At 43.3% G+C, this 20,360-nt stretch overlaps 1 protein-coding gene across 1 annotated transcript in view; it reads left to right on the top strand.

Annotated features, from left to right (window-relative positions):
- The window catches only part of LOC141105641 (alpha-2-macroglobulin-like), a 175,249-nt gene that overhangs the window by 38,135 nt on the left and 116,754 nt on the right, over positions 1–20,360 (top strand). Inside the window, 3 exon segments of the mRNA XM_073595612.1 lie at positions 233–391; positions 5,057–5,287; positions 9,833–9,899. Coding sequence (XP_073451713.1) covers positions 233–391; positions 5,057–5,287; positions 9,833–9,899 — 457 coding nt within the window.

The following is a 20,360-nucleotide window of genomic DNA, read 5'->3' as shown; positions in this document are numbered from 1 at the left end:
GAGACGAGTCCTACAAAGGGTAACGATGAGACACTGTAGGATCAGACTACATGCACTCCATTCTTTCTGCGCTTGTCTTTGTTTTAGGCACATCACCAAAATGCTTTTGAGAAAGTGTGCATCATCAACAAGCCAATTAAACGCATTTTTCTTCTGTTTCTATGAGGACTGATAAAACATATTTCCTGGCATAATACTCTGTTTTGTGATATCTTATTATGTATTCTTTCAGGTTAAAGTGGTGGATGCTGGTGATAACCCGATACCAGGCATTAAGGTTTACCTAAGAAGTTTAAGAAATTCAATCAATGAAACCTTGGTGACAGATGACAATGGACAAGCTTCTTTCAGTGTTAATACAAGTGAATGGGAGGGACAAATATCTCTCTTGGTACTAACAGTTTTGTTTTGATACATTGCTATATGTGTATTGTACTGTGTATTTCTAACTTTCTATGTTAAGGGGGCTAGTTAAATAGGTTGTCAAAAAATGTTTAGTTTGACATAATTCGCCCAATTTCCCTATATCATTATATTCGCACTAAAATATTTAAAAACCTTTGACAGGAAAAGTGGCAATATCACATCAAAGTATAAAAATGTAGGTAGATTGGCAAAAAAAAAAAAACAACAAAAAAAGGACAAGGAAAAAACTGCATTAAATCTTTTATTCAATAAAAAATCATGCTGTAGGCTCCTTTCCCATTTTTTGCATTTTGTGTTGTAAATATGTTGCTTTGTAGGTGCAATGTGTATTTTAGGTGCATTACCATTGATCCCTAAGTAACACCCACTAGAAAAAGAATCCAGGATTCAGCAAATTTGACATTTTTCTTGTTCAATATTTTTATTTCGATAGCAAATTGGGTGGAATATGCAAAAGATAATGTTTATGACATTCAGCGGTGCTGGAGTACTAATGCGATTTCATTACAAAGCAGTTATAATTGCATTATGACATTATGCTGTTGATAATAGAGGTGAAATGGGAATTGCAGCTAATACATTGTTTTGTGTAATTATGAGATCTGTTTCTTCAAAGATAAAGTCTAAGGTACTGCTAATTGTAAAAAGTCAGAATAGAGAGAGAAAGGAAAAGAGATGGATAAGAGGGATCATAGTAAGGAAGACTGGCCGAATGGGGGGAGGGGGGAGGGCTCTACCTCCAGCTGGTCGGCTAGGAGAATGGGTAAATTGGCTCAGTGTGTCAGAAGGTGCCTATTGAAGGTCTGAAATAGTCAGCCCAGTGTTCCAACATATTTTCATAGAGGGCCATACCATTTTTAGTGAGCGTGGTTGTCCATTTTTCATAGCCCACAATTTGGGATAATCTTGGCTTGACTTCCAAAGTTTTAAGGAAATATGATTTCAATGCCTTTGTGATCATTTGTTTGGTGGCTTTGAACAGATGGTTTAGGAATTTAAAGGGGTGTTTACAGTATCTACATTACCAAGCATGTGATGTGATATGGTTTCATATAGATTTTTGAGGATATAATAGCTGTACAGCGTATTCAATATTCAGTGTACTTTGCTCTACAATCTATGCAGTATAGGGAAGAATGTGCCAGCCTCCAAAGCAGCCACCAAAACAGGTGGAAAGAAACTTTGGTACTAAGCTAACGAGCTAGCTAGCTTGCCTAGGTATTAGGTACCAGTGAGTAAGCACTCTACAATTTGTTCCACTGCTAGAGCATTTTGGGAGCAAACCTTTGTTGTAAGTCATGTCTGTGTCCAGTCCTCCTCCGCCAGTTTGTAGCCCAGTTATGATTTCCATATGTGTTAATATGTGGAAGGGGGTCCCAAAAGCATGATTTTAGTAGCATTGAATAGATTTCAGAAATTAGGCCAGGAAAGTGAGGGTGCTCGCTGTACATTTGAAGTGAACATAGGTTTCCCCAATGGGGTATGAGACAGGTGTAAGTATAAAGAGTTTGACTTGAAGGTATCTACATAAATATTTCAACATTTGGTAGCTTGTGATCAATTCTTAGACTTTGGAAGGTTTTAAGGCTGTCAGGTTTGACTAGGCTATGAAGGCTAAATAGGCCTGAAGTGACCCAGTGTTTGAAAAACCCTGGGGTGATTAAGGTTGGTTTAGAATGATGGGTTCTTGAGGAAAAACAGAAGTGTAAGGTGGGATGAGAGTAGGCTTAGTGGAGTACTTCACACCATCCTCAACCTTGAGGGGGTGCAGGGGGATTGGATTGCATAGTTAGGCTCTATCTCTTAGAAGAACCCATCGGTGGTTGGATATGACCATAGAAATCATTTGACTTCCAGATTTACACATGATGGGACCTCAATTCTATAACAGGATAATTAGCAAATAGGTCAATTTTTGCTATCAGAAAATATTTAGATAGGCAGAGGACCCCCAGGTAAACCTGCCTTTTAACTTAGAGCAGGGATATGCAATTAGCGGACCTCCAGCTGTTGCAAACCTACAAATCCCATCATGCCTCTGCCTCGGGGTGTCATGCTTGTGGCTGTCAGAGTCTTGCTATGCCTCATGGGACTTGTAGTTCTGCAACAGCTGGAGGTCCTTCTAATTACATATCTCTGACTTAAAGCATAGTTTAGTCTGGCTATTTGCCGATACTAAAGGTTGGACATTTTTTCAACACACTTCACCCTCAGTGCATCAAAAACATGTAACTAGAGTAATATTTTCTATTTTGGTGGACATACTTCCATGCTCAAGAAAATGGTTTTTAAACTTAAAAAACAGATCTACATTTTGCCCAATTTATTTTACTATTGTGAAACTAAATAAAGACATTGCCCTAAACAGTTTTATAAACAAATATGCTATAAAGAAAAAGTGCTTGGCTGCCATTGACTATGGTCACTATGGTACCAATATACTTACCATGTCCAAGCTGCCAAGACAGGCACTCATCCAACCCCTGGAGCAGAGTTCTGTCCACTTTGGTAACTAGGAATGACCATCAAGGAACAAATGTATCCCTTCCATCCATTTAGCTAGAAGCAAATCAGAACCTGTACATATGGTGTAAAACCTCCAGAACTGAATGTGTGATTCCTCAATATAATGGTACAGACAGCTGTCAAAAACTTCATATGTAACCGTAAACAATCAAAGACTACAGACATTCTACATGAGATTGGTAAAAAAAACCACATAGGTGCTGCAGGAGTTGGTCATAGACTGTGAACATGCTATATGAGTAGTTGGAGACTGAAGACATGCTTCAGCAGACAGTCATGCCTGGAGACACATTACACTAGAGTTCACTGTTGTTATAGCCCCTTAAATATCATTACTTTCACATGTGTGCTTCCAACGGCCTCCTTAGGCTGCATTCACACTTCAGCGTTTTGGAATCACAGGCAGATTTGGTGTGATTCTTCCCACAATTTGAAAGCGGCGATGTGTGAATGACAAATTACAGGACTCACATTTGAGATGCCATTCATTTGAATGGCACCGAAAAACACGGTATGGGTCTGCCATGATTGTCGCGCAATAATTTGCTCCACAATCGCGGGAACCGGCATCGCGGGAAGCATGTCTCCCAAAAAAAAAAAAAAAGTTCAGGAGCTACTTTGGGCGACATGCTTCCTGTGTTGGGGGTTGCCATGATTGCAGCATGATTTATGGCGTGACAAACAAAGAGTTGGGAGGGCACACCCTAAAAAAATGCATTAAAGATGGTGTAGCCATAAGACCATACAAAAAGAACAAAAGATTACAGCGCACACATACAAAAATGACATTTAACTCCTGCAAGGCTATTTAAAAGACCTAAACATATTAAAAAAATATGGGGATTTGGTCACACCATATGGCGTGACAATCGCGGCAGACCCGCACCACGATTTTAGGTGTTATTCAAATGAATGGCATCTCAAATGTGAGTCCCGCCATTTTTGTCATTTACACGTTGTTGCTTTCAAATCGCAAGCAGAATTGTGGCAAATCTGCCCGCGATTCAAAACGCTGACGTGTGAATGTAGCCTTATATCTCTGCCTCTGTTTTCTGAAACCTTAAATAAGACAATGATTGGGCAGTACAGAATGTTTACATTTCCTATATTAAATCTGATAGAATGCTTTTGTTAAAAAAAAATAATAATAATAAAAAAATAAAATAAGCTCTTGTTATGTTTATCAATTTATGATGAGTATATCTCATTGGGTTTCCATTACTTGGCCACTGTTATATGGAATGATACAACACACAATTGGTTACTATAAAACTGGTCTAAGAGCCTGTTGCTTTGGGACGTGTCAATAGGTGACTACAGCTTGCTTTTCAGTGCATTCCATTTACGTTTGATATCAGTTTGACATTTTTCTGCAATTATTTAGAACACATTGACAGGTGCTTTTGACCCACAGTTGACCTCCTGGTTTGCATTTGGCCTCCCTTTAGGTTGCATCAACCTGCTTTAGGTTCCTTTTCAAATTTCCATTGACTTGTATAGGGAGGGATGCAAACAGTAGCCCATAGCTCCCAACTGTCCCTGATTTTGAGGGACTGTCCCTGATTTGGAACAAAGTCCCACTGTCCCTCTTTCTTCCTCATTTGTCCCTCATTTTGGTCTGATCTATATAGTTGTATATACAATTTATCTTTCAAAAAGCGTTTCCTAGTGCTAAACCTTTCCTCCAATGTCTAAATTGCTGCATTTGTAATTTTCGAAAGCCAATATAAAGGATTAGTAGTGATTAAAAAAAAAAAAAAAAAGCAGCACTCGTAGGTAAAATCTTTTTTGTATAATTCTCCTTTAAGGGGGGGTGACAGGGGGTGTGTCCTTTGCCTACATAATTTTTCTAATAGGTGTCCCTCATTAAATATCAAAAAGTTGGGAGGTATGTTGTCTCAGGTCCTTAGTCCACAGTAATCAACCTTCTCTGTCTTTTTCTATGCAGTGATAAAATAATATGTACATTTAATATTATCCTTTATTATTTATATTTATATGTCATCATAATTACATAAAAATAGTCTAATGTCATTTTATCTAAAATGTGAGAAGCACTTTGACCCAAAATGTATTTTTTGTTATATTTGTCTTCTTATCAAAGGCAAGAACAAACCTGCAGAATCAACCAATTGTTTATGGCAACATAGTCCCTGATTATGGTGAAGCAAATCTGATCCTTAAACCCTTCTACTCCCGTAATAAGAGTTTCCTGAAACTCCATTCCCTGGACAAAGTCCTCCCATGTGAAGGGCAGCAGGAGGTGCAGGTGGAATATATTATTAAACACACAGAGCTGAAGAATGACATTGACCACTTTGATCTTCATTATTTGGTGAGAATCTTTTTGCATTTTGACAATAATAAAAATGGTTCCAATTATTGTAAACAGCTAAACTTAAAAGAATTGTATATGTAGGAAGCATTTTACATGCTAAAAGATCTGTACATGTGTTTTTTGTTTTTTTTTTAGCCAACCCCTTCTACTTTCTATGGATGCATAGCAGATAGAGAATGACCACCCTTGCAGTTCTGTAGGCTCTTTGTCACTGCCGTTGTTGAAGTGAATATCACAACACTGGTGACGCTCACCCTGAAATCTCTCCTTCCTGTATGTCCTACATAGCCTTTGACAATCCAAAAAAAAAAAATAAAAATCTTGCTGCAAGTGAGAGGAAGAATGAATTATTTTCTTCTCTCTCTAACTTTATAGAAAGTCGCCAGCAACAGGAGGCTGATCTGTATATGAACACAGACGTAAACTGCACACGTACCAGGATTTACATATTGATGTCATAACAGTCAGCAATATACAGTATATTACCAAAAGTATTGGGACACCTGCCTTTACACGCACATGAAATTGAATGGCTTCCCAGTCTTAGTCCGTAGGGTTCAATATTGAGTTGGTCCACCCTTTGCAGCTATAACAACTTCAACTCTTCTGGGAAGGCCAACCACAAGGTTTAGGTCTGTCTATGGCAGTGGTTCTCAACTCCAGTCCTCAGGACCCACCAACGGGCCAGGTTTGCAAGATAGCTGAAATACATCACAGGTGATATCACTTGCTGCCAAGTGATTGCAGTATTCTAGTCTGCATCTCCCCAAGGTAATACTTAAAATCTGGCCTGTTGGTGGGTCCCGAGGACTGGAGTTGAGAACCACTGGTCTATGGGAATGTTTGACTTTTTTTTCAGAAGCTCACGTGTGAGGTCAGGCACTGATGTTGGACAAGAAGGCCTGGCTCGCAGTCTCCACTCTAATTCATCCCAAAGGTGTTCTATCGGTTTGAGGTCAGGACTCTGTGCAGGCCAGTCAAATTCCTCCACCTCAAATTCGCTCATCCATGACTTTATGGACCTTGCTTTGTGCACTGGTCCAAATTGTTTGGTGGAGTGGGGATTATGGTGTGGGGTTGTTTATTAGGGGTTAAAAACATTTTTTATTTTTTTTTATTTTTTTTGATGAAAGTACTTCATGTTTTATTGTTTAACTGAACAGTATACAGTATGCTTTCTGAAGAAAAAAAAAGAAAAATAAACGTAGTTATATTAGTCTGCTTAATTCAGGAGAAAAGATCTATTAATATTTGGAAACCAGGTGAGTAAATAGGAGACCTTATTTTCAGTATGATGATACTTTACCAAGCTCAGCACATGATTTACAATCAGGATTGGATTAAGGATTATTTTCCCTTCAAGGCGCATTGATTATTGAAGTAGGTCCGCCTTCACAATGAAGGGTGTAGTTGCCATCATCCAATAATTGTACAAAATATGTACGTTGCATACTGCTGGTCAGTGTTTTACACTTTTGTCATTTTGTGCCTGGAACTAGATTAGCACAGTGTTTCTCAACTCCAGTCCTCAAGGCGCCCCAACAGGTCATGTTTTCAGGATTTCCCTCAGATGAAACTGCTGTGGTAATTACTAAGGCAGTGAAACTGATCAAATCACTTGTGCAAAATAACGGAAAGCCTAAAAAACATGACCTGTGGGGGCGCCTTGAGGACTGGAGTTGAGAAACACTGGGTTAGCAGACGACCCTTTTTGTTGGCTGGGAGCTTATAGCTTGATTTCTTCTTTTCTTGATTATTCCACTCTAGAACACCTAGAGTGGAATAACTGCAGCTTCCATCTGGCTCCACCTTGTAAAAAATATTCCAATCCCTTCCTAAAGCCTCGTACACACGATCGGATTTTCCGACGGGAATTGTGTGATGACAGGCTGTTGGCGGAAAATCTGTGTGTACACAAGTCTGTCGGACAAAAGTCCAAAATACAAACACGCATGCTCGGAAGTAAGGACAAGCCGGAAGCGGTTGGTCTTGTAAACTAGCGTTCGTAATGGAGAGTTAACATTAATGACGTGGCAAATTATGAAATCTCGAAATGCAGCGCACAATTCTCTTCTTCTTTAATGGGATAATAATGAAGCTGCTTTGCTGGTGTTACTGATGGAGTTCTGCCAAACGTATTTTAAAAGGCTTTTATTTTCTAGTGATATCAAAAATAACCACTTCCCGCCCGCCCTATAGCGGATTGACGTCCGGGAAGTGGTTGTGTTATCCTGACTGGACGCCATATGACGTCCAGCAGGATAACATGCCGCAGCGCGCCCCCGGGGGCGCGCATCGCGGCGATCGGTGGAGCGGTGTGTCAGTCTGACACACCGCTACACTGATCTTGGTAAAAAGCCTCCGACGGAGGCTCTTTACCTCGTGATCAGCCATGTCCAATCACGGCTGATCACGCTGTCAATAGGAAGAGCCGTTGATCGGCTCTTCCTCACTCGCGTCTGACAGACGCGAGTAGAGGAGAGCCGATCGGCGGCTCTCCTGGCAGGGGGGGTCTGCGCTGATTGTTTATCAGCGCAGCCCCCCCTCAGATCACCACACTGGACCACCAGAGATCGCCACTAGGACCACCAGGGAAGGGGCAACATGTGGATGGCCAGGTATGTACCCCATGGCCATCCACATGTGCCCAGTGTGCCAAATCTGTGCCAATCAGTGCCCACAAATAGGCACTGATTGGCACAATTATGTTGCAGTGATGCCCAGCAATGCCACCCTTAGGGGCATCACTGCAAACAAGCAATGCCATCAGTGCCACCCATCAGTGTCCGTTCATGCCACCTGTCAGTGCCCATCCGTGCCCATCAGTGCCCATCTATCAGTGCCCATCCGTGCCCATCTGTGCCAACTATCAGTGCCACCCATAAGTAACCATCAATGCCACCTATGAGTGCCCATCAATGCCACCTATGAGTGCCCATCAGTGCCGCCTATAAGTGCCCATCCGTGCCACCTATGAGTGCCCATCAGTGCCGCATACCAGTGCCACCTATCAGTGCCCATCAGTGCCACCTATCAGTGCCCATCAGTGCCGCCTATCAGTGCCCATCATCAGTGCCCGTCAGTGCCACCGCATCAGTGCCACCTCATTGGTGCCACCTCATCGGTGCCCATCAGTGCCGCCGTATCAGTGCCCGTCAGTGCAGCCATATCAGTGCCCGTCATTGAAGAAGAAAACGTACTTATTTACAAAAAGTTTTAACAGAAACAAAGAAAAACTTGTTTTTTTTCAAAATTTTCGGTCTTTTTTTATTTGTTGCGCAAAAAATAAAAACCGCAGAGGTGATCAAATACCACCAAAAGAAAGCTCTATTTGTGGGAACAAAATGATAAAAAATTTGTTTGGGTACAGTGTAGCATGACCACGCAATTGTCATCCAAATTGCGACAGCGCTGAAAGCTGAAAATTGGTCTGGGCGGGAAGGTGTCTAAGTGCCTGGTATTGAAGTGGTTAATATTATTATGTTTGTTTTTTTTTTTTGTTTTTTTTTTTTGGGCAAGATACCATAACACCATTATCCCATAGTTTTTAAGATCAAAGATACAACTATGTTGGTGTCCCTTGTTAATTTTACATTGTATTTTTTTTAATGTAACTGCCTACTCCCAAACTGTCATTTGAAGTAAAACACATAGCCAAGTATTATTCTCCACATTTTTGTTATTGTGCATTAAAAAGGTAAGCAAATACAATTAGACATGCTATCTGCCAATAGAACTTAACCAAAAAGTGCATTCTATGCATCCAAAAATATAGAAAGTGTACCAAATCAAATCATTATTCCATCAAAAAATAAAATAAAATGCATGTGTCCTGCTTCTTAATATAGGGGGTCAACAATGCCAAGAATTGGTGAAAGCAGGGGTCCGTCATCCGGAGATAATTCCGAAAATCACCTGGATTATTCTCCTGGAGCTCCCGCAGCAAAGGCATATGACATAGTTGGTCACGTTTAATAACGCAACCAATTTTTGGTCCAAAAAATCCTCCTTCTCCTGTTCCTGGACTGGACTTGGGTCAAAGCAATAACTCCAAGGCCAATAATAAATCACACGTTATCTCCTCTGATTCCGTAACATGTCTGGTTGATGAACGGCCGTTCAGAAACTAACTGAAAAGCGCGAAATGAAAAGCGTGAAATGAAAAGCGAAAAATCAACACTCACCAAACTTCTACTAACATGAAATTAGCAGAAGGAGCCGAAAAGGGTGGCGCCTGACAATAGAACTTCCTCTTTATCAGCTCGTAGTACGTCACTACGTTCATGTTTGTTGGCCAAAAATTGTGTGCCGTCTGTATGCAAGACAAGTTTGGGGCCAATGCCCTTTTCACAAAAGTCTGAGGTTTTGTCTGTGGTAAATCCGATCGTGTGTACCAGGCTTTAGCCTGATTTCCTTCTAGTTGCAAGGGGCATCACATTTAATGATTGGTAAACAGCAATATATTACATTTTTGGTTTTGGGTTTAATACTGCTTTAATTACACAACAACCTATTATTTTTTTTTCCCTATTATTTTAAAAGGTGACTTTTAAAGGCTCTGTTGAAGATTATGGATCTTTAGAAATAAGCACTGAAAATAAAAATGAAGGTAAGATAAGTTCATGCTTGTATCTTATATTAACCGCTTGCCACCCGCCGGCTGTCATATGCCAGCCAGGGGGCGTGGCTCTCGTTCTGGGTGGGCGTCATATGATGTCCCTCCATTTAAACAGGGAATGCACGTGATCGTGCGTGTGCATCCCTGTTCCTTCGGTGGCGGCGTGTCATGGAGACACCGCTCACCACCGAGGGGGGTGAACAGCCATTGGGCATGGCTGTTTACCACGTGATTGGCCGTGATGAAGTCACAGCAGATCACAGGTGGTACCGCCCCACTTTGCATGGCGCATGTGCGTGATCTCGAGCATGCTGCGCGTACACGTCGGTGGCGACATGTTCCCGGGAACACTGCTCATCACCGAAGCTGGTAAATAGCCTTTGACCAGTGGCTGTTTACCACGTGATTGGATGTGATCCTTTCACAGCTGATCACTAAATGTCAACAAACCACGGTTCTCCTCCTCACACACTGATTGTGTGTGAGAAGGAGATTGCGGTAACATCTCGTTACCGCTTACAGTGTACACCAATCACACTGATTGCCCCCCCAATAAAGAGGACCTGTCACCACCCATCAAAGTACCTGTCACAGTTTATCTGAGTACCTGTCACAGTCCATCAGAGTACCCGAGTACCTGTCACAGTTCATCTGAGTACCCGAGTACCTGTCACAGTCCATCTGAGTACCCAAGTACCTGTCACAGTCCATCTGAGTACCCGAGCACCTGTCACAGTCCATCAGAGTACCCGAGTACCTGTCACAGTCCATCTGAGTACCTGAGTACCTGTCCCAGTCCATCTGAGTACCCGAGTACCTGTCACAGTTCATCTGAGTACCCGAGTACCTGAGTACCTGTCACAGTCCATATGAGTACGTGAGTACCTGTCACAGGCCATATGAGTACCTGTCACAGTCCATATGAGTACCCAAGTACCTGAATACCTGTCACAGTCCATATGAGTACCCAAGTACCTGAGTACCTGTCACAGTCCATATGAGTACCGAGTACCTGAGTACCTGTCCCGGCCTTCATAGTACCCGAATACCAGTCACCAGCACATCAGAGTACCCGAGTGCCTATCTGTAGCCCATCAGAGTACCCAAGTACCTGTCACCAGGCCATCAGAGTACCCGAGTACCTGTCACCAGGCCATCAGAGTTTCCGAGTACCTTATCACCAGGCCATCAGAGTACCTGAGTACCTGTCACCAGCCCATCAGAGTACCTGAGTACCTGTCACCAGCCCATCAGAGTAACCGAGTACCTGTCATGAGCCCATCAGAGTACCTGAGTACCTGTCTGCAGCTCATCAAGTTACCCGAGTACCTGTCTTCAGCCTATCAGAGTACTTGAGTACCTATCTGCAGCCCATCAGAGTACCCGAGTACCTATTTGCAGCCCATGCCTCATAGAATATACATTGGGGTGTTTGCTTTACACAATGGGGTCATTTTGTGGGTAATTCCATTGTCCTGGTGCTCAAGGACCTTCAAAATTGTGATAGGTAGGAATGAGATGTGTAATTTATGCTCCTAGAATGCCTGAAGGTACTACTTCAATGTTGGGCCTCTGTATGTGGCCAGGCTGTGTAAAAGTCTCACACATGTGATATTGCCATACTCGGGAAGAGTAGCAGAATGTATTTTGGGGTGTAATTTTTGCTATATACATGCTATATGTTAGAAATATCTTATAAATTGACAACTTTGTGTAAAAAAAAATGCGTTTTCATTTTTTTCCCACATTTTCCAAAAACTTCTGGAAAAAATGAACCATTCAAAAGACTCATTATGCCACATAGATTATATGTTGGGGTGTTTGCTTTCCAAAATGGGGTCATGTTATGGGCAATTCCATTGTCCTGGTGCTCCAGGGCCTTCAAAAGTGTAATAGGTGGTTGAGAAATGAGATGTGTCATTTATGCTCGTAGAAAGTCTCACATATGTGGTATCGCCATACTCAGGAAGAGTAGCAGAATGTATTTTGGGGTGTAATTTGTTGTATGCATATGCTGTGTGTGAGAAATAAACTGATAATATGACAATTTTGTAAAAAAAAAATCTTCATTTTGAAAAGAATTGTGGGAGGAAGTTACAACTTAAAAAAACTCACCATGCTACTTACTGTTAGGTACCTGGTAGTAGAGCCTGACTTGTAGGAGAAGACCTCTCATACAACGCTGGTTCAGGAGCCACTGGAGTGGGAACAGTGGTCTCCTGAGCACAGTGGGGTAGGAGTGCCTGAAGAACAGAGTCTCTGATGCTGAAGTGATGAGAGATCCCACAGGGATGGCTGGACTGCAGATCAGGTGAGACTGGAGGCAGCAAACTGGAACACTTGGAGATGCAGAGATCACTGGAGCTGAAGCTGAAGGTGCAACAGCAAGGACAACAGCAGGCACAAGCAGGGTCAGACGGTCCGGGTCAGAAGGGATGTGAGACAGGCAAAACAGCAGACAGAGGCAGAGTCGGTAGGCAGGCAGAGATCGGCAACGGTATCAGGCAGGCAACAGGAGAGTAGTCAAACAGGCCGGGTCGGATTGGAGCAAGGCGGATGGTCAGACAAGCCGGGTCAGATGAGTAGCAAATAATCAAGTTCAGATAACAAGGATCACGAAGCTGAGATGAAGCAGCAATGTGCCAGAGGCACAGGGGGACTTTTACGTGCACTTTGGCGCCAAACCGGCGCTATCGCGAATGCGTGCACACACGCGCGCGCACAAGCGCCGCGTACCCGCGCGCGCCCTAGTGCCGCGCTGACGCCCGGGAACAACAGAGACTTGCTGAAAAGGGCGTAACGGAGCGCGCCGGCGCATAGGCGTACGCCGACGCCCAGATCCTGCGCCAATGGTACCCTGACATTGCCCCCCCCAAGGGGCAACCTCCGGGTGCCCAAAAGCCTTTTCTTTTCAGGATGGTTAGAAAAATAGGCTTGCACTAAACGCCTGGCATGTACATTGCTATCTGGTTCCCATGAATTACTTTCTGGCCGTAGCCCCTCCACTTGATTAGGAACTGGATCTGCCCTTGTCTTTTCCTGCAATCCAGGAAAGCCTCAACTTCAAATTCCTCGTTGCCATCAATCATAATAGGTTCAGGAGGTCTAGTTCCTCTACCGGGGAAGGGATCAGGTACAGCAGGTTTGAGCAATGACACATGAAACACAGGGTGTATTTTAAGAGAGTCAGGCAAAGTCAGTTCATACGAAACTTCATTGATCTTTCTTTTAACTGGAAACGGTCACATAAATCTAGGTGCCAACTTCTTAGAAGGACATGCTAGTTTGATATTACTTGTAGAAAGCCATACCTGATCGCCAAGCTGAAGCTTCAATTCCCCTCTTCTCTTCCGGTCAAAGATCCTCTTGCTGTCCGCCTGAGCCTTGGATACTGCTTCCTGCAACATCTGGTTGTTATGATTGATGAAGTCTACCGTACTCTGTACTGCCGGGACTGAGGACTCTGGAATGAAATCAGGTAAAAAGGTTAGATGAAAATCATAATTAGCGAAAAAAGGGGATTGACCGGTGGCCGAATGTTTGGCATTGTTGTAGGCAAATTCTGCCAAAGGCAGCAAGGATACCCAGTCATCTTGTGAGAAAGAAGTGAAACATCTAATATACTGCTCAAGAGTCTGATTGGTCCTTTCCGTCTGACCATTGGTCTGGGGGTGATAGGCCGAAGACAGAGCCAGTTTGATTTTTAAAGTCTCACACAGGGCTCTCCAGAAACGTGAGGTAAATTGTACCCCTCTGTCAGAGGTTATGTTTACAGGGATTCCGTGAAGTCTAATGATTTCCTTAATGAAGATGTGAGCTGTTTCAATAGCTGACGGAGTTCCTTTTAATAGAAGAAAGTGGGCCATTTTGGTAAAGCGGTCTACTACCACGAAGATAGCAGAACACCCCTCAGAACATGGAAGCTCTACAATGAAGTCCATGGATATCACCTTCTAGGGCCTATCGGGTACAGGTAAAGGTTTTAACAGGCCCTAAGCTCGACTCCTGGAAGTCTTATTCTGGGTACAGGTAGGGCAAGATCTGACATACTTCTCGCAAAAGTCCTTTAAATTGGGCCACCAGAAGGTACGCTGTACCAATTCCAGGGTTTTACGAACCCCAAAGTGACCTGCCAGTGGGTGATCGTGAAGGAGTGCCAAGACCTTGACCCGAACCTCTTCAGGAACAAAAATTTGACTCCCTCTCCAGAATAGTCCGTCCTTGTTACTTAAGGTAAACCCTGTGGGTCTGGCTGATTCAGAGGATGCTTCCTTAATCTGAGAGAGAAGATCAGTTTGTATAAGCAAAAATTTGTTTGCAGGTAAAATGGTGTCAGGAGCAGATAAGTCCCTTGGGTTGTCATGCATTCGTGATAATGCGTCTGGTTTGACATTTTTTGAACCTGGCCGATAAGTAATGTGGAAGGAAAAGCATGAGAAAAACAGCGCCCAACGGGCTTGACGGGATTTTAGTCTTTTAGCAGATCGTAAATATTCTAAATTTTTCTGATCAGTATAAATTAGTACTGGATGCACAGCCCCCTCCAACAGGTACCTCCACTCCTCCAATGCAGTCTTGATGGCAAGAAGCTCCCGATCACTGACATCATAGTTTCTCTCCGCAGAGGAGAGTTTTCGGGAGAAGAATCCCACGGGATGCATAGCATTTTTACTGCCCTTTCGTTGCGAGAGTATCGCACCGACCGCTATCTCTGAAGCGTCCACTTCTAAAATGAATGGCAAGGATGGTTCAGGGTGACTGAGAATAGGTGCTGAGGTGAAAAGTCTCTTGAGGTTCTCAAAAGCCTCTTGGGCTAAATGATTCCAGGAAAAACGGGTATTCTCGTTTTCAAACGTTTTTTATTGTAGAAAAATATAACATCTGGGTGTACAGGCACTGTCGTGACATAAAACGTAATGGCTAAAATGCCTATAACAGAGAGATGATACGTCACACACAGTGCGAACAATATTTCTCATGATCGTACAAAATGAGCCCATAAAGCAAAGGTAGTGAAATAAAAAGGAAATGAAATGACAAACAAATAAAGAAAAAACAAGGAAATAAGAAACATACTGTTGTGACAAATGTGCATTTCTATTAAATTGAGATTGCTGTCAAGGAGTAAGAAACGATGTGTCTAATTTTGTGAGAATCAGATATGCTATAGAGGCCCAAGAGTGACCCCCTCGCAAGTTTCAACAGATAGGATTAAGATTTGCGTTAATGGGGGTCAGCCGTGGGCTCTGAGGGGTCCTCCAGACTGTTGCTAAGCAGATGAGCTGTCCAGATGCTCCACTTTCGATCAAATATATGCATGGAATCCATGAGGGTGTGATGTATTCTTTCCATAGACCTGATGGACTCCATACGGGAAATCACCTGTGACCAGGATACTTGGGGGCGCTTCCAGTTCAATGCTATTGCCCACTGAACTGCACTGAAGAGAGTATGGATTAATTTTTGTAGGGGCAGGGGAACGCCTGGGAGCTCCGCAAACAGCAGACACATTTGACAAGTCAGTGTAAGCGATATTCCGGAGAGAAGCCTTATGAGGGATGTAGTTTTGTGCCAAACTATGTCTAAGGCCTTACAGCTCCAGAACGTATGTAACAACGAACCCCTGTCCTGGCATCCTCTAAAACATGTGCCAGAGACCAGGGGATATATTCTATGAAGGCGCTCTGGAGTGTAGTACCATCTGGTGTGGAGCTTGAGTACCGTTTCCTTAATCGACACTGAACGTGTGCATTTATGCATATTGTTGATCATGTCCTGCCAATCTCCGTCAGGAACCTCCTGGGCCATCTCAACCTCCCAAGCTACCATTGCCAAGGATTTTTGAGGGGAGTTATGATCATTAAGGTATTTATAAAGTGCGGAGATGGTCCCCTTATCCCTCGCCTCCTCTCCACATAGAAGTTCAAATGAGGTTTTCGACAATTCCACCACACCCTTCATATGAGTCGAGTAGAAGTGTCGAATTTGCAGGTATTGGTGAAACCCAGATCTGCCCATATCATAAGTCCGCTGCAGGTGGGTGTAGGAACAAAAGGAGGTGTTCTGCAGCAGGGATGCGAGAGTCACCAAGCCTAGTGCAATCCAATTATGGTATGGCAAACTGGAGGAGAAGGCTGGGGGAAATGAGGGTTCTCCCAAAAAAGAGGATAAAAGGGGGACGTCTGAGTGCAACTTGAATTTCTTGCGATAGAGAGACCATAGATAAAGAGATTGACCTACAATATTATTTAATGGGGTGATATCTTTGGGGGAGACTGAGCGGGACCATAGAATACCGGGGAGGTAGTATGGAGTAACCGAGATCTGTTCAAATTGTAGCCATGGCACAGGGGCAGGAATGATGTGCCACTGCGCCATTTGGGTAAGCCGTGATGCCAGAAAATATTTCCATAGATCCGGGCATCCCAAGCCTCCCTTCTTCTGGGCTCTATACATCAGTGCTTTTCCCATTCTTGGTTTTTTATTTTGCCATATAAACCTAAGTAGGTCCATCTGAACCTTCTGAAGAACTGATCGAGAAACATACAGGGGTAGGGATCTGAAAAGGAATAGTAGCTTGGGGAGGATGTTCATTTTCACTGCCTGGATTCTCCCCAGAAATGATATGTGATAGGAGGACCATTGATTTAAAAGGCGTTTGACATTGGAGAAAGCTGGAGGATAATTCAGTGAAAATAACTGTTTCAGAGAGGGGGCTAATTTAACACCCAGGTATTGTAGGGAGGTATGGTTCCATGAGAATTTAAATTTATCTGTGAGAGTGATCAGTAGATGTTGCGGGAGGTGAATTGGTAGAGCCGAACATTTGGAGGGGTTGACGCTTAGGCCCGATAATTTATAGAAAGAGTCAAGGGAGGACATGAGGTTAGGGAGGGAGAGTAAGGGGTCTGAGATGAATAATAGTACGTCGTCTGCGTAAAGGCTAAGTTTAAATTCCTGATCACCCTTTCTGTAACCCTTGATGTTTGAATCACTAGCAATGGACCTAGACAGGGGTTCCATAGCCAACGCAAACAGGAGTGGGGATAAAGGACACCCCTGTCTAGTGCCACACTTCAGAGTGAAATAGTCTGAGTAGCATCCTGGAAGCTTAATTCGAGTTTTTGGGTCACGGTAAAGGGCTTTGAAGCCATGTATAAATGCCCCACTAAATCCAAACTTAGATAGGACTGTATCTAAATACGTCCAGAGAACGCTATCAAATGCTTTGTTTATATCTAAACTCAAAAACAATACTGAGTTTGAGTTCATATGGGCGTCCTGCAGGATATTAGTGGCTAAACGTATATTATCTGTGATCTGCCTCGATGGGATAAATCCAGTTTGATCGTGCGATATCAAGGTTATTATAACTTTGGCCAGTCTGTCGGCCAGGATCCTCCCAAAAATTTTAAGGTCATTATTTATAACTGAAATAGGGCGAAAGTTTTGAGGGAGGGTATGATCTTTGCCGGGTTTAGGAATAAGGGACATGTTGGCTAATAGCATTTCTTCAGGGAAAGATTGTCCTTTGAGTATTTGATTATACATATTAGTAAGTGTGGGGAGGAGGGATTCAGCAAATTTTTTATAATAAACGGGAGAGAAGCCATCGGGGCCTGGGGCTTTAGAGGGTTTAAGAGAAGAGATAATGGAAGCAATTTCCTCTGATGAGCAGGGGGCATTGAGGATATCCAATTGTTCCTCTGAAAGTCGAGGAAGCGAGAGGGCATCCAGCCAGGACTGCATGGAGGGAGGGTGTGAAAGGTCTGGGCCAGAAAAAAGTTTTTGATAGAAGGTGGAGAAGATCCGCAGAACATGTTTTGGATGAGAGGTTAGATTTCCAAGGCTATCCTTTAATTTATAAAGGTGGGTCGGTTGGGTGGTCTGTTTAAGCTTTCGCGCAAACATCGTAGAAGCCGAGTTACTGTATAAGAGAAAACGAGCTTTAGACCATCTAAGAGATTTCTCGATGTGACTTGACAATATATCATCAAGGGCTCTCCTTTTTTCGGTAATTTGGAGGAGCAACTCCTGTGTAGGGGATTGTGTGTGTCTATGATATAGTTGTTCTAATTCTAAGGTGAGTTTGTGGGTGTCTTGTTATTTTTGACGTTTTAAGGTCGTGGATAGCTCTATCAAGTGGCCCCTCATTACAGCCTTATGGGCTGCCCACAGCGAGATCGGAGAGATGTTCTCTACATTATTAAGCCTAAAGTATTCTTTAAGACGTTCCATCAACTGAGCCATAATCACAGGATCTGTGAGTAATGCGTCATTAAGGCGCCAGGACCTGGCTATATGTGGGAGGCCTAAACATGAGATATGTTTGGTTGATACCAGGTGATGGTCCGACCAGGGGCAAATATGTATGTTGGCTGTAGTAGAATTTACTGTCAGAGAGGGGGTGCCAAAAATGTAATCTAGGCGGGAATAACTATCGTGAGGGTGTGAATAGAACGTATATTCCCTAGAGCCGACATTATGGGCTCTCCAGATATCTATGAGTTGGGAGGATTTCAAGGAATGTTGAAGGGATTTGGGAAAGGCCTTAGATGTCGGGCATGTTCGGCTTCTATCAAGTCCTGAGTGGGCTACTAAATTAAAGTCCCCTCCGATTAACATATGGGGGGAATGGAACCCATCTAGGATCTGAAAGAATTCCTTAAAGAATGTAGCCTGTGAGGCGTTTGGGGCATACCCTGAAGCCATAGTTAGAAGTTTATTTTGGATGGTGCCCTGAACTATAACGAAACAACTGTTGGGATCTTTATAAACCTTTTGAGCTTGAAACATCACTGAGTTTTTGATAAAAATGGCCGTCCCTCTAGACCTGGACCCATTCACGGTAAAATAGCTTTGATTAAAGGATTTGTCAAAGTATGATGGGTGATTATCTCTAGAGAAATGAGTCTCCTGGAGCAAAATAACATCTGCGCCAAGAGCTTTGTACATTTTGAATGCCTTTCTTCTTTTTTGAGGGGTATTAAACCCTTTAACATTATGGGAAATTATTTTAATACCCATGGCAGTCTATACTGAATCTGCCAGGATTAGTAAGAGGTCCAGGCCGAGCGGGAGTCGTCAAACAGCAACCCTGCCTCCTCAGAGGCATGACATAGCTATGACGCACAGTCTTGTGGGACTGCGTGTATCTATACTCAGAGTTAGTAGCACATACATCACATAGAATAATCCAATTGGTTTGAAGAACACCAAAAAAAAACAAGAACATAAGGTCATAAACATAAAAAAAAACAACAGAAAAAGAACAGGAAACCTGAGTACTAGGCCAAAAAATGGCCAAACATAGCTCCGGGGGGTCATGGGGGAAAACATCCCATTGACCCAAGAAAAAATGTCCTTTCGGACCAAAGGGTCCGACACTCTAAATGATAGTGTTCGTGTCATCCGTGCAGACATAAAATTGTCTGAGGAATTTACCTGTAGAGGATCAACCAGCTCTGACATCAATAACCAGATAGGGAGCCAGTCAGTTCTCATTAAGAGAGAGTGTAGGGACAATCATGCGGATGCAACCGGGAGTCCGAAATGAGCTGGGAGAGTCTAATTTTCTGTAGGCATGATGGGAGACATTCAAATCTCGATACCTTGGAGGGAGAAAAGCAAAGAGAAAAACAAGGGTAGGGGAAAAAATAAACATAAAAAAATAAAGGAGAAAAAAGAGAGAAGAGTGTCTTGTCATCAGTTACGGTGTTGATCTCGGCGGTCTCTTCTAGTTGGAGGGGTTGCCCAAATTGCTGAGTGACGTGGAGTGGAGGGTAGTCTGGGCAGGGAAGCTGCGTCCAGGAGGCCCAGCTTCACCAATAATTCTTTTCCTTCTATTAGCGTGGTTACAGTGTAAGTTGTGCCATTGTGGGGCACCAGCAGCTTAAAGGGGAAGCCCCATCGGTAGCGAATACTGGCATTTTGAAGAACAGCAGTGACTTCCTTCATCCTCCTGCGTTTATCCAGGGTGGTAGGGGAGATATCCGGGTAGATTTGAATCGGTGTGCCTTCCAGACAAATATTAGGGGTGTTCCGTGAAGCTCTAAGTATTTCCTCCTTGATCAGGAAGTCCTTAAGGCAGAGCACTATGTCCCTTGGTGGTTTCTCTGGGGGAGGGGGAGGGCTTAGGGCCCTATGGATCCTGTCACAGGAGAAAGCCGATGGTGGGGAGTCTGGTAAAAGAGATTGGAATATCTTCTGAACTGTGGGTAGTAAGTCGGTGACCGATTCGGGCACCCCGCGTACCCTTAGATTGTTGCGGCGGTTCCTGTTATCAAGGTCCTCAATGTGGGCTTGAAGCTGCAGGACCGTTTCAGATAGTGATTCATGCTCCTTCCTTAGGTCAGAATATACCAAGGTGAGCTCATCATGTTTTGTTTCTAATAAGTCGGTTCTGCTACCCAAGGCCGCAATCTCCAGGGACAGCGTGGTAGTAGATTTGAG

This window comes from Aquarana catesbeiana, linkage group LG08, assembly GCF_042186555.1.
Source record: "Aquarana catesbeiana isolate 2022-GZ linkage group LG08, ASM4218655v1, whole genome shotgun sequence".
Lineage (NCBI taxonomy): Eukaryota > Metazoa > Chordata > Amphibia > Anura > Ranidae > Aquarana > Aquarana catesbeiana.
This window is presented reverse-complemented; position numbering and strand designations above follow the sequence as displayed.